The sequence below is a fragment of the Adiantum capillus-veneris genome, chromosome 12, assembly GCF_014529385.1.
Source record: "Adiantum capillus-veneris isolate H3 chromosome 12, ASM1452938v2, whole genome shotgun sequence".
NCBI classification, from domain to species: Eukaryota; Viridiplantae; Streptophyta; class Polypodiopsida; order Polypodiales; family Pteridaceae; genus Adiantum; species Adiantum capillus-veneris.
The window spans coordinates 119,631,076-119,643,777 of NC_140942.1; the positions used below are offsets into that span (position 1 = coordinate 119,631,076).

The window sequence follows — 12,702 nt, forward strand, 5'->3', positions numbered from 1 at the left end:
AAGCATGTTTGAATGCTCGCTAGTTCTTCAATTTCAAGACAGAAGGAAGAACAAAAAGAGCCCCGGAGGGGGGGGGGGGGGGGGGGGGGGGGGGGGGGGGGCTCGAAGAAAAAACACCAGATTCTGTATAGCAATCACTCGTGCAAATAAAATGGTTCCACATGAGGAGAGGCCACTGAAGGACTTTTTAAGTGATGAAGTAAAGAGATAAAGGAGTTACTTCATTTTCTTCCCAAACCAGAAATGAAAAGGATAGGGATGTCGTTTGATGTACACTTCACTATAACACTCCCAGAGCCCCACTTGCACGATAAAAACTGGTGCGCCATTGTCCGGGACGTGGCCGACTGGACTAGAGAAAACTGTGTACCACTTTTCATTATCTGGAACTTCCTATAAAACTGCAATAATAACCCAGGTGAAAAAGTTACATACACTTCGAAGCAAACTAACCTGCAGTGCAAGCCAGAACCTCAAAAGAGAATGATACATTGTAGCTGCTTAACCATGTCTGCAGCAGCTTATACATTTATGATATCTCCAACATTTACCTATAAATCACTTGGTATATTAAACAGAATGACCTGCCTCCATTGCGTGACAAAAATGAATAATAAACTCATCATCAGGACGATCTCTTTAGCCAGCTTGTTTCGAAGCAAGCACCTTCTCTCTTTTAGTAGACCACATGAAAAACTGTTCCCCCTTGAAGTGGTCTTGGCCGCTTCTTGCAATGTATTCCTTGGCTTTAAGGAGGGCCAGCATGCAAAAAGATCAAAATTCACTTGACTGAAGCACCTCTAATGCAACCGTTATCTTTCCGCTTGGTTGTTGTTCAACTCGGGATGATCCTCCGAGGGTGTACCTTGCAATAAGCGGTAATATAAAAGCAGCATCGTGACCATGCACGACCTGTTGTCAAGCACGAATCAAAAAAATTCAGATTCATCACAAATGCAGTGTTCTTTAGGGGAACAACTCATGGACTTGGAAGCACTATAAAAGTAAAAAATAGTGAAAAACCATTACAACCTCACAAAATAGGACCTAGTAAGACAATGTCATTCAGAGCCAAAAACATGACCGATTCTATATGACAATGCCCAGATCACTCTCCAAACAGGAGAAAAATGTCTCCATTAGCATGGACGCGGATAGCTGAAGCGACAGGCAATGGCTTCTAGGTTAATAAATATTGGTGCATGATGACAAGACAAATAATAAATGTCACATGCGGAACAAAATGGAGGAGATAGCCATGACTCTAATAATGCAGCCACAGGTTGAGACTACAAAGTGAACCCTTAGCATTGAAGTGATGTTTGGGCCCCCCATAATCTTAACGTTTTGTGAGGGTGCTTGTAGCTAGACAAACTAGTCCTGTGTTCTTGGTTTCAACCAAACTACTGTTGTGTGCACACACGTGCATGTGTGCGTATGTGTGGCTTTGATATTTCACCGGCTGTGATGCATGCTGAGTCTCCTGTGAGAAGTTACATGGGTTGAACAAGCAAAAATCGTGCACGTATGCCCCTTTTTCTCAAATTGACCCATGGTTGTCTACCACAGTCAAATTGCAAACAGGGAACGGCAAAATAGGGAATGCAAAATAATCACACAATTTTAACAGAACTTTCAGATATCAAACAATAAACCAAACGTGGAACTTGGAGCTTGAAAGGTGATTCAAAAGTTAATGCAACAAATACACAAGAAAGTTTACTCACATAATTGCAACCAGAAGTAAAATCTTTTTCGTGTTAAGTCCCGATGAGCGGGCCCGTCTTCGCTGCCGCCCTTCAATTATATCTTCAGCGTATACATTATGATCATCCTTACGGGAAGGCATAGTAGTTGGAAGAGTGGGCAAAGCATTTGGTGAGAAGGGCAACAAATATTTCAAAGCTTGCTTCTGTAGTGGACCTTTGGACATATCAGGTTATAAAACAGTAAGCAGACACAAGAATCAAATTTACAAAACATTACCAATTGAATTCCTGGAAGCATTCAATAAGCCCAGTGTAAAACTAAAAGACAAAAATATTACCACGCTTGGCATATTTTTTGCTTGCTTCATCCTCATCTTCACCATCATATTCAGTGTAATCCAGCCCAATCTTCTCAACACGAGCTGAATTCTTTCTTGTCATAGCTCCAGGATTTATCTTAAACCACAAAAAAGGAAAAAAACTGACATTACTTTTCCACAATGATGTAAGAAAGCACTCTTCAAAATAAACAAGGTGAGACCAATACAAAGAGGAGTAACTGTGCAAAAACCAACAAGCTGAATAAGCGAAGACAAATTCTGAATGTAATTGAAAACGTAAAAACAGGGCCAGAGATTAGGAAAAACGTTTTCAGAAACCATAGTAGAAAAATCTGGGAGGAATGGTCTGTCTTGAAAATTACCATGAGAGAGAATGAAAAAAGAAGACAGATACTTGTACAAACCTCCACACTGATGTTGAGCAGCTGTCCAAGATAAAAGTTTATGTCCATTTTGGGAGATGTCAGCCCCGTCATCGTCGACGGTTGCAGATTCGCAAAGCATCTCCAAGCATTCAGTTTCAGCCCTAGTCTCGTCATCGTCGGCACCATCGTCGTCCTCGACGTAGCATCACTTAGATTTGCATCAGCATCTTGTACCAGATTGTGCAATCAATAGAATAGACTTCTCTCGCCATCGAGAGAAGGGCCCTTGGAAGAGGGTCTGACAACTTTTTGGTGTCGTATCTCAGTCTCATGCACCTTCATTAACAGTGTTCATCACTTTGTTTTCGTTGCACTCTCTTACTAAAGGAACGGAAGGCTCTCCCTTCCGTAAGTAAAAGGAACCTTGAGCACAGTTCGGAGCACTCATCTTGAGCAAAGTTCAACATTCACTTCCACTGCACCTTACATTGGTATCAGAGCTTTGGCAGTGTTCTGTATCACTCAAGGAAAGAACCACAAGAACCACAGAAAATTTTTTCGCTTGTTGAGGTCGCACGTAACCCAAGTCCTCTTGGGCGTGTCGATTCCTAATCGTGTTTTTGAAGAGTGACAAGAATCCCAAGAAAGAAGGGCTTGTCCAGCCTCCCCTTGTGCCTCTTTTCACTCATTGAGAGCGGACCGTGCACTTAGCGGCCGGCCAATCGACGTGAGGTGGGAAAAAGCAACCTTGGTGTGAGTACAAGGCCGCCAAGGGGTGCACCCGCGAAAAAGAGCAGAACTTGGGTGAAGAGAAGATCCTTCTCTAACACAGATTGCAAGCGAAAGAAGAACCGCAAGAACCTCAAGAGCCTCAAGAACCCCAAGACCCTCAAGACCCTCAAGAATCTCAAGACCCCCAAGAACCCAAGAACCCAAGACCCACAAGAACCTCAAGACCCCCAAGAACCCAAGACCCACAAGAACCCAAGTTCCTCGTGAACTTAAGAACCCAAAACTTCAGTGGATGGTCATCACTCGAAGCGGAATGGATACTTCGCTTGGAGGTGATGAGCATAAGAGAGGCGAAGAAGAATTTTCCCCACCAGGAGGTTTTTCCAACCCTCCCCTTCCCCATCTACGCCACGATTTGCACTGAATCCTATGGAGGCTTTGGTCAAATCAATGATGGACATGATGGCACAACAAGAAGCGACTCGCATTGCCTTGGAACGCGAGCGCGATGCACGAAAAGAAAGAAAAGCACAACGAAAGGAGGCAGCCGAAGAAAGACGAGCGGCCTTAGAGGCCGATCGTCAGGTTCAAAGAGACCTACGCATGCAAAAGTTGGTCCGACAGGCTCTCACCTCGCGACCGGCGCCGGACAAAGATGTTGGTGGTTCATCAAGTGGCTCACGCCGAGATTCGGACTCCAACAACCCCGTTACAAAGAGTGAATGTAAGGTGCAGCGGAAGTGAATGTTGAACTTTGCTCAAGATGAGTGTTCCGAACTGTGCTCAAGGGTTCCTTTTACTTACGGAAGGGAGAGCCTTCCGTTCCTTTAGTGAGAGAGTGCAATCGACACAAACAAAGTGGATGAACATTGTGAATGAAGGTGCTAAGACTAAGAGATAGAGAGAGAAGAATACGACACCCGAAAGTTGTCAAACCCTCCTCCAAGGGCCCCTCTCTCGATGGCGAGAGAGGTCTATGCTATTGATTGCACAATCTGATACAAGATGCTGATGCAAATCTAAGTGATGCTATGTCGAGGTCGACGATGCTAAGGCTGAAAACTGAGTACTGTAAAGACGACGGGACGACGACAGTGACTGGTTGAACTTGCTTTCCTTCTGCTATTCCTTATTGGCTGATTTGTTGTCGCAAAACGCTACCCCTTGCTGGTCCAAAAACGCTGACTGTCGCAGGTGTAAAACGTTGATGTATTGGTCCAGAAAACGCCACCATGCAGGGCTGAAAACGCCAATGTAAGAAGCAACGGAAGTGAATGTTGAACTTTCCGACCTATGCTTAAGGTTCCTTTTACTTGGGAAGGGAGAGCCTTCCGTTCCTTTAGTGAGAGAGTGCAATGGACACAAACAACGTGGATGAACATTGTGAATGAAGGTGCTGAGACTGAGAGATAGAGAGAGAAGAATACGACACCAAAATGTTGTCAAACCCTCCTCCAAAGACCCCACTCTCTATGGCGAGAGCGGTCTACTTATGATTGCACAAATCTCTACAATGCTTTGGACTTGCCGATGATGTCGACGACAATGAGGACGACGACGAGACGGGCTGAAATCTCAAAATGCTAAGGGCTGAAATCTGCAGATCTTTATCTGCTGAATTCTGACTCTATGTCGGTGACGATGGTACGACGACTACGCGCTGAAAATGCAGATGCTGAAATCTGCGTTTTCCGGGCTGAATCTGCAAACTGCACTGGATCTGACCGTGCGATCTACTACGGGAAGATGAGATCTACAAGGTTCGGGACTTGTTTTGCAATGTCTGACTGCTGAAAACTGAAAACATTGGTCCTGCTGTGGATCTTGTCGCGAAGAATCTGCAAAACGCTGGTTGGTCTTGCTGATCCACAAACGCTAGGCTGAATTCTGCTTTCTGCTGCTACCGGTTGTCTTGCAATGCAAAACGCTAGGCTGATCTGCTGTTCTACTGTCGCCGGGAATCTGCAAGTGCAAAATCGCCAAGGCTGGTCTGTGGATGCAAAAAACGCTAGGATCTCTTGCTGATGCAAAAAACGCTAGGCCTACTGGGGGTCCTGCTGAGAAGGTGCCTGTTGAACTGAGTTCCTGTTGCCTCTTCTGCTGTGGAATGCTAGCGCTAGGTTTCTTATATACAAACTTAGCAAAATTGCCCTACCTAGTTCCCAACAAAAGTCACTTAAAAATAATAAGTGAAAAATGTCAAAAATAGGAAAAATAGGTTTTGTACACTGGAAAATGCTCCTGATGGATTCTCATGGTAATGCTGATAACCATGCTGTGTGCAACCAAAGGATATGCATCTAATCTAAGTGTCTGGACATGCACGGTCTGCGAACAGACTCACAAAGGTGCCAGATCGCTTCCTAAGCTAGGCTGACTGAACTGAACTGAACCCTGGTCATGTTGTAGCTTGTCCACGTACACATAGGGTTAGATGTGTCACGTGACATCCCCTCCTTTTCAAAGTGAGGTACTGGTACCGAACTATATGGCATCGAGGGAGATCGTCAACAATGTTTGGATGAATCCTGGGAAGAACTCTTCGCCAGCCCACTCTGATGTGTGGGTCGTGCAATACTTGAACTTTCATAAAGGTCTACAATGCTTGCTTCTTTGGGCTGCGCCGAAAGCGACACAAAGTCTTATGAGGCTCCTTCAATGCTTCAACTTTGTCGATAGTCATGTGTCTACCTTCTTCAAGAATCTCCGAGGCTAAAAATTCATGAAACCACTTCCAACACAAAAACATGATCATACCTGACTGAAAAAACACTGCTCTTCTGTAGAGCCTATGCATGCAATGTAGATGAACATAGAGACGGAGTGCCAAACCGTTCATCAAAGACACGCAAACAATGGGGTCGAATCTTGACTTTTTGATCTAAATCAATGAATTGTGGCAAATCACAATGGAAAAGCCGATGCTTGATGCTCAATCCTTCTTGTGCTCTTTCTACGATTGTGTCATGCCAAGGAAGAGACATGGAATGTGACTTCCTTGAATGCAAACATTTCATCTTTTCATGAGAGTTCCGCATACATCCATGCTCATTCATGAGTGAATCGTGCTCAACGTACAACATGGCATGCCTATGAAAAGGCATCACATAAAGACGCTAACTAAAATACAGGAAACGATCACGAATAAAACACTCGATCAATGCCTACTGACTAATCATGCGAACACATAATGGGGGGGGGGGGGGGGGGGGGTGGGTGGGGTTCTTTGGACCTGACTCGAGAGCCAAGATCGGTTCTTCAGGATCTATAGAATCTTTCTATGGGGGTTCTGTGGACCTCGACTCGAGAGCCAAGATCTTCGTGATTGATCGACTCTGCAATGAGGTTAGCTTCACTAGAAAAAGCATCAACTAACCCATCATTCTTGTGAACAATCACATCTTTTTCCTGCAAATTATCATGCTTGTGAGAAATCACATCTTAATCATGCAAATCATCATGCATCATGCAAATCTTCATGTGTGTCATCCTTTGGAAAAGACGAGACGGAGAGAGTCTCCTTCTCCTAAATCCTGTCAATCTTCGCCTACACATTAGAAATGAGAGATGAAGAATGAACAACTTGCTCCCCACAAATGACAATGGGAGAGTCATTTTTAGCATTGAAAGTGAACGTACTAGCTGCCCAATCAATGAGAGGGTTATGCTCATGAAACCATCGAATGCCTAAAAGCATATCATATCCTGAGAGAGGAAAGACTACAAATTTTCTACGGAAGGACACTTGTTGAACAGTGAACAAAACATCAAGGCACTGTCTTGCTAACCTCCAAGCGGGCTCTTTCGACAAGAGAGTCACTAATCATATCATGCATACTACCAGGGTCAAACAATATGACAAAACGCTGACCATTCACATGACCATAACACTTAATGAGAGACTTATCAATGGGAGGATCATGAGAGACTTGGGTTACACTCGTATTCTCATTTATTGCATTGACAGAGGAAGTAGGTTCTGGATTCATTCAATTCAAGCTCAGGACATGTTCTTTTTATGTGACCCTTAATGTGACAATGAAAACAACAACCTTCCTTAGAATAACTGCTTTGCTCTTCCGACGTGATGTATCCTCCTAAAATTCCTTGTGCTACCTTTTCATCTGGAGTGAGCTTAGGTTTAGCAATTGTGTTAGCCTTACCCTTAGGTTCATTTGGAGAGTTCTTTTCTAAGAGACTATTGGAAGATTGGTTAGAAGAGTTACCGTTCTTACCGTTCTTACCGTTCTAAGGGTTTTGCGAAGTCTGAGAGGATTCCCCCTCAACAAATACAGCGATTTTCAGCAACCTTACACCAGCGTTTTCATCCTACATGATATACCTAGATGAATCCAGGATAAGCCCAGGCTCACCCTTAAAGGAAAGTGCAAGGTATAGACCCATGGTAGTCACCCACAAGACAATATAACCATCAGCTCCATCATGCATAGTATTGACTAAATACCACGACATCCCCACTAACGTCGTCAGTGCCCAATAGTGGGTGTAGAACTAGGTACTAATATATGCTCCCAAACACAACACACACCACACACACACACACACATGAGCATACATCAACACAAAGTTCAGCGTACTGAGTTTCTATCATGAATCCGGAGATCAAGGGCAGACTCAGCCATAATGAAGCCTAGCACTAAAAGAAGCATTAAATCGAAAAAATTAGCCCAAAAATGTAGTAGTTGATAGCGTTTTCATCCTACATGATAGCGTTTTTGGACACCAGCAAGCCAGCGTTTTTCAAGACAGCAAGACAAGCGTTTTAAGGACAGCAAGGACAGCATTTAGCGGCAACAGATCAGCCCCGTCATCGTCGACAATTGTAGATTCACAAAGCATGTCCAAGCATTTAGTTTCAGCCCTAGTCTTGTCATCGTCGGTACCTCCGTCGTCCTCGACATAGCATCACTTAGATTTGCATCATCATCTTGTACCAGATTGTGCAATCAATAGAATAGACTTCTCTCGCCATTGAGAGAAGTGCCCTTGGAGGAGGGTTTGACAACTTTTTGGTGTTGTATTCTTCTCTCTGTATCTCTCAATCTCATGGACCTTCATTCACAGTGTTCATCACTTTGTTTGTGTCCATTGCACTCTCTCACTAAAGGAACGGAAGGCTCTCCCTTCCATAAGTAAAAGGAACCTTGAGTGCAGTTCGGAGCACTCATCTTCAGCAAAGTTCAACATTCACTTCCGCTGCACCTTACAAAGAGTTTAAGGATTTAGCTCGGATCTAGTACTCCGCACAAACAAGGGAAACTTTACTTCACTTGAAAGAACTGAATTGAACTGAATGAGAGAGAGAGAGAGAGAGAGAGAGAGAGACGACATCGAATGTCGGGTCCCAAATCCTCAAGGGCCCCCTTGCTTTGTTGCCAAAGCAAGTACTTTCTTTATTCTTGCACAATGCTAATACAATGATGCTAAATGATGAGATGTTGATGCTAATGGGTACTGATGCTACTGATATTGGGTACTACTGAGATACTGAAGGGTACTGGGGTACTGAAGGTGTTGTTGGGTGCTAAGGTACTAATGGGTTCTATGTCGACGACGAGATACTGATGGGGTCTATGTCGACGACGATAATGACAACGACAAGGTACTTATGGGATCTATGGATCCTTACGCTGAGCTAGGCAGGGGTCAAGTCAAGGCACAAGGGAACTGGGTACTAAGGTTCTGTGCGATCGACGACGATGATGTCGACGGCGACGAGGATGATGCTAAGGTTGAATGTCGGAATCTGGTAGCAATGTCAATGGCTAAGGTCTGCAACCATGATGAGGCTAGACTGAGGTTTTGCGGACGCTTCAAGCTGAAAAAGCTGGCTGTCTTGGGCTGAAAATGCTGATCTTCTAGCTGAAAAAAGCTGGTCATCAGGGGCTCGTCATGTTGAAAAACGTTGGGCTTCTGCTAGGGCTCCTACGGCACGGCTTGGTGCCACTGCCAATTCCCTGGTTCTCTGCCTTTTCTAAGCGCCCAAAGGCTGCCCTTTATAGGTGAAATGACCTGGGTTGACAGTATGGCTGAAACTCCACGATTTGGGAATGTGAAAAGTCACTTAATAATAATGCCACAAGTGGCGGTTCACACGCGATAAATTGCCTAAGTGCTGAAATGTTGTCGTGTGCAAGAGAGGGTATTCAACTATGACCGGCCTAGGCATGCACGTCCTGCTAGAGGCTCACCAAGTGTCAGGCTCACTCCTAAGCCAATGACTCATGCTAGACTGTAGCAGAAACATGTCCATGTAGCGCAAGTGAAGTGCGCACGTGACATCTAGTCTTTAGGGCATCTGGACGCAGAGCTTGAAGAGTTGCGAGTTGTACAAACTTGAAGCAATAATAAAGAAATACCAATAGGGGCACTAGTCTGACCGACGAGTCTAGGCTCGGAACTCCGCCAAGTCATGTCATCTCTAAGATATTAAATGTTTGAAGTATTGAAGTGTGTAGATTGAGGTTATCCCCGTGTTTCCATTCGATCACTCACCAGAAGTGATTACACCTCCCAATCTTTGGGTTCGCGTTTTTCCAGAATTGTCACTTGTGGTAAGCCACCAATTGCTAGTTGTATCCTTCAGATACATGCGAGCATAGCACAATTTCGAGCATTCTGAGAAGTTACCTTCTGCAAAGAAATTGTCGAATGAAAGCAAGAGCCTTGGTAACAACCCTCCTTATATTATAGGATTTGAATTTGACATCTTTATCTCCAGCTTTGAGCATATTTTTCTTCTTCTTGTGGTGTCAGGAGCGCTTCTTGGAGATGTCTTTGGAATCTTTGTGGCCGGAATTCTGAGTCGTTGATCCTCGTCTTGCTTTTCTACTTCCAGTGGTTGATCTACAGCTTCAATTGAAGATCCTCATCAAGAATAATACTATCCAGGTTCTTCATAAAAGAGTAATTTGACGAAGGGATTCATTCTTCTTCGTGCTGTCGGGAGGTTCTCACTACAAGATCCCTCTGAGGCTGTGTTGGAGCCCCAATCTGAGGTATTCCCTGAGTTGGCATTAGGGGAGTCTAAGGTGGCTCTTCCACCATCTTTGCTTTCCCTTTTTCAAGGGTCTGAAGCACTTTCTGCACTTCTGGTTGAGCAAGAGCAACTTGCAACTCTGCCATCTATTGCCTGAGCTAATCGAGCACTTATGTTGTCTTGCCTTGACAGGTATTTTTTCTGCCAAGGACCATCTCTCATTAAGAAAGAACACGAGAGGACCTTCTCTGATACCACTGTCACATAAACGGAAGCATGCACTTAATACTTTAAAGCTAATTTACTATTTCACGTGGAATTCTGCACTACGTAAAATTGAATAAAAACAATGCAAAAAATCGACACAGCACTAGGGACCAGAAGATGGGCTAGTCTAGACCCACAACCGCCCCCACCACACCCCCCCCATGAAGGAGATTTGTATTACTTTCTATACTATTATAAGAATAAGAACCCGACATTGTTCATGTCCCATACAACTTTCTGATGCATAGAAATGCATGGATTCATAAGCCTATTGGCTGAAATTCATTATACCTGTAACCGAGAACGGCTATGTCTACTTCGTACTGGAATTTTTTGTGCAGGAGAAGCTTTTATTAATATATGCTCGCGTAACACGAGTGCCCCTTGGCTGGTAATTGCTTTTGGACTTTGTCGGAATGCTGAAATTTTGTATGGGCAACTAGTACTACGCTTGTCTAAGTGCATCTACTCCCTGCAAGGACGCACACAAGCTCTATGGGCTGCCCTACACCTTCATCGCAAGTTGTGTAGGCTCTACACTACTCTCACAAGAGCTCTGAGCAAGAGATTGCTAATGGGAGAGAGAAAGAGCTGAACTGAGCGAGGAGAGAGAGAGAGAGAGAGAGAGAGAGAGAGGGCTGAACTACGTACTGAGAGAGAAAGCTCTGTGTGTGTGTGTGTGTGTGTGTGTGTGTGTGTGTGTGTGTGTGTGAAAACCTCTGCAGAGGAGTCCCAATAGGTAGCGCTAGGCCTAGCGCATGCTTTTTGCTTGCCAGATGGCACCGCAGAGAGAGAGAGAGAGAGAGAGCTCACAAGCTGCCTACGCTGGTGTTTTTCTAAAACTTACGCTAGGAGCTGTAGTTTTTAAGTCTTATTTTAATGTTAAATCATTTGACAGCTTTCATATTGACCCGGACACTCATTTTTTAAGGTTTTAAACCTTAACAACGAGCGTTAAAACCAAGGTTTCTAGCCAATTTGGAGCATTTCTAACTCAGCCGATTTCATGTCTCTCCTGACTCAGTCTACTGGCTCCCACCGGGTCGTATTTCCACTGTGTCCAACCGGCCACTTTCTTAGGCGGCCACCCCAAAACCATTAAATTATAGCTTTTCTAAACTAACGACACCATCTTTTTGATGTGCTTCTTTTGAACTATCATGCACTGTGTCCGGAAACTGTTCTACTTATCATACTATCCAGGCACAGATAACTTTCCTAATGGCACTTGCACCGGAAAATTTACCCGTTCATAATTAATTGGTACCAATAAATTCATAAATTCATTCTGTGTGCACAAAAATCATTTTCATTTATCTATAGCCATAGCTAAAAATATTACACTCTCTGCATGGGCTCTATCACCTACTCCTTTGGATTGTAAGCACAGGAGACCACGTGGATTGAGGCCCTTCAATAATTAAACCTTCAAATCGCATTTTAAAAGAAACACTAATTTACCCCTTCATAATTAATTAGTACCAATAAATTCATTCTGTGTGCACAAAAATAATTTTCATTTATCTATGCTAAAAATATTACACTCTCTACACGGGCTCTACCACCGACTCCTCTGGATTGTAAGCACAGGAGACCACGTGGATTGAGGCCTTCAATAATTAAACCTTCAAATAGCGTTTTAAAAGAAACACTCCCATATTGGCCCCTTACCATCCTGGATATCATGGAGACTAAAGGTCTCTCCATCGATCGCAAATCATCATGCATGTGCCCTGTGCTAGGGCCCCATATCTGTACATGTAACCAAGGTGTCAAACAACCACAGCTTAGTGCGAGGCTCCTTTCATGGAGAAGATGAGTCCACTGAAAACCACTCCTAAATAAGTATAAGAGTTCACACACTCTATTGTCCTCATCCCCATACAGAAACACTAGCACTGATTCTTTCATCCACTAACTTGTAGTATTAAACACCATGACCTTGGTTTTACCAACGTTCACTAAGAGACCACTATCATGTGCATATGCATGTAATACATCAAGATGTCTCTGAAGACATTGCATAGAGTCTACAATAAGCGCCTGCACGCGTGTACGCACACACACAGACACATTCATTGAATCGACAAACTTGCCAATAAAATAGATGGCCATCACAAAGGGGGCCAGAATTGACTGACTCAATTCATCGCGTCAAATAAGTAAAAAATACCTGAAAATGACTAAATAAACAACAGGACCTCATAGCTCATTCACCTGAGAGGCAAAACTTTAACGTGTGGTCAAGAGGGGACACCCCTTATTACACCTTGCATAAGCAAAGGATA

The 12,702-nt window shown here is 43.9% G+C and overlaps 1 protein-coding gene across 2 annotated transcripts in view; it reads right to left on the reverse strand.

Moving 5' to 3' along the window:
• Positions 1-353: 353 nt before the first annotated feature.
• Positions 354-12,702, reverse strand: part of LOC147446416 (RING/U-box superfamily protein) — a 46,479-nt gene continuing 34,130 nt past the window's right edge. The window contains exons 7-10 of one of the 2 annotated variants that reach the window (XM_086525644.1): positions 12,086-12,166; positions 2,048-2,165; positions 1,728-1,923; positions 354-912 (exon numbers count right to left, since the gene is read on the reverse strand). In XM_086525644.1, the coding sequence (XP_086381770.1) occupies positions 813-912; positions 1,728-1,923; positions 2,048-2,165; positions 12,086-12,166 (495 nt within the window). In that variant the 3' untranslated portion in view covers positions 354-812. The remainder of the gene's footprint in view (positions 913-1,727; positions 1,924-2,047; positions 2,166-12,085; positions 12,167-12,702) is intronic. The other variant, XM_086525645.1, reaches the window with a different exon arrangement.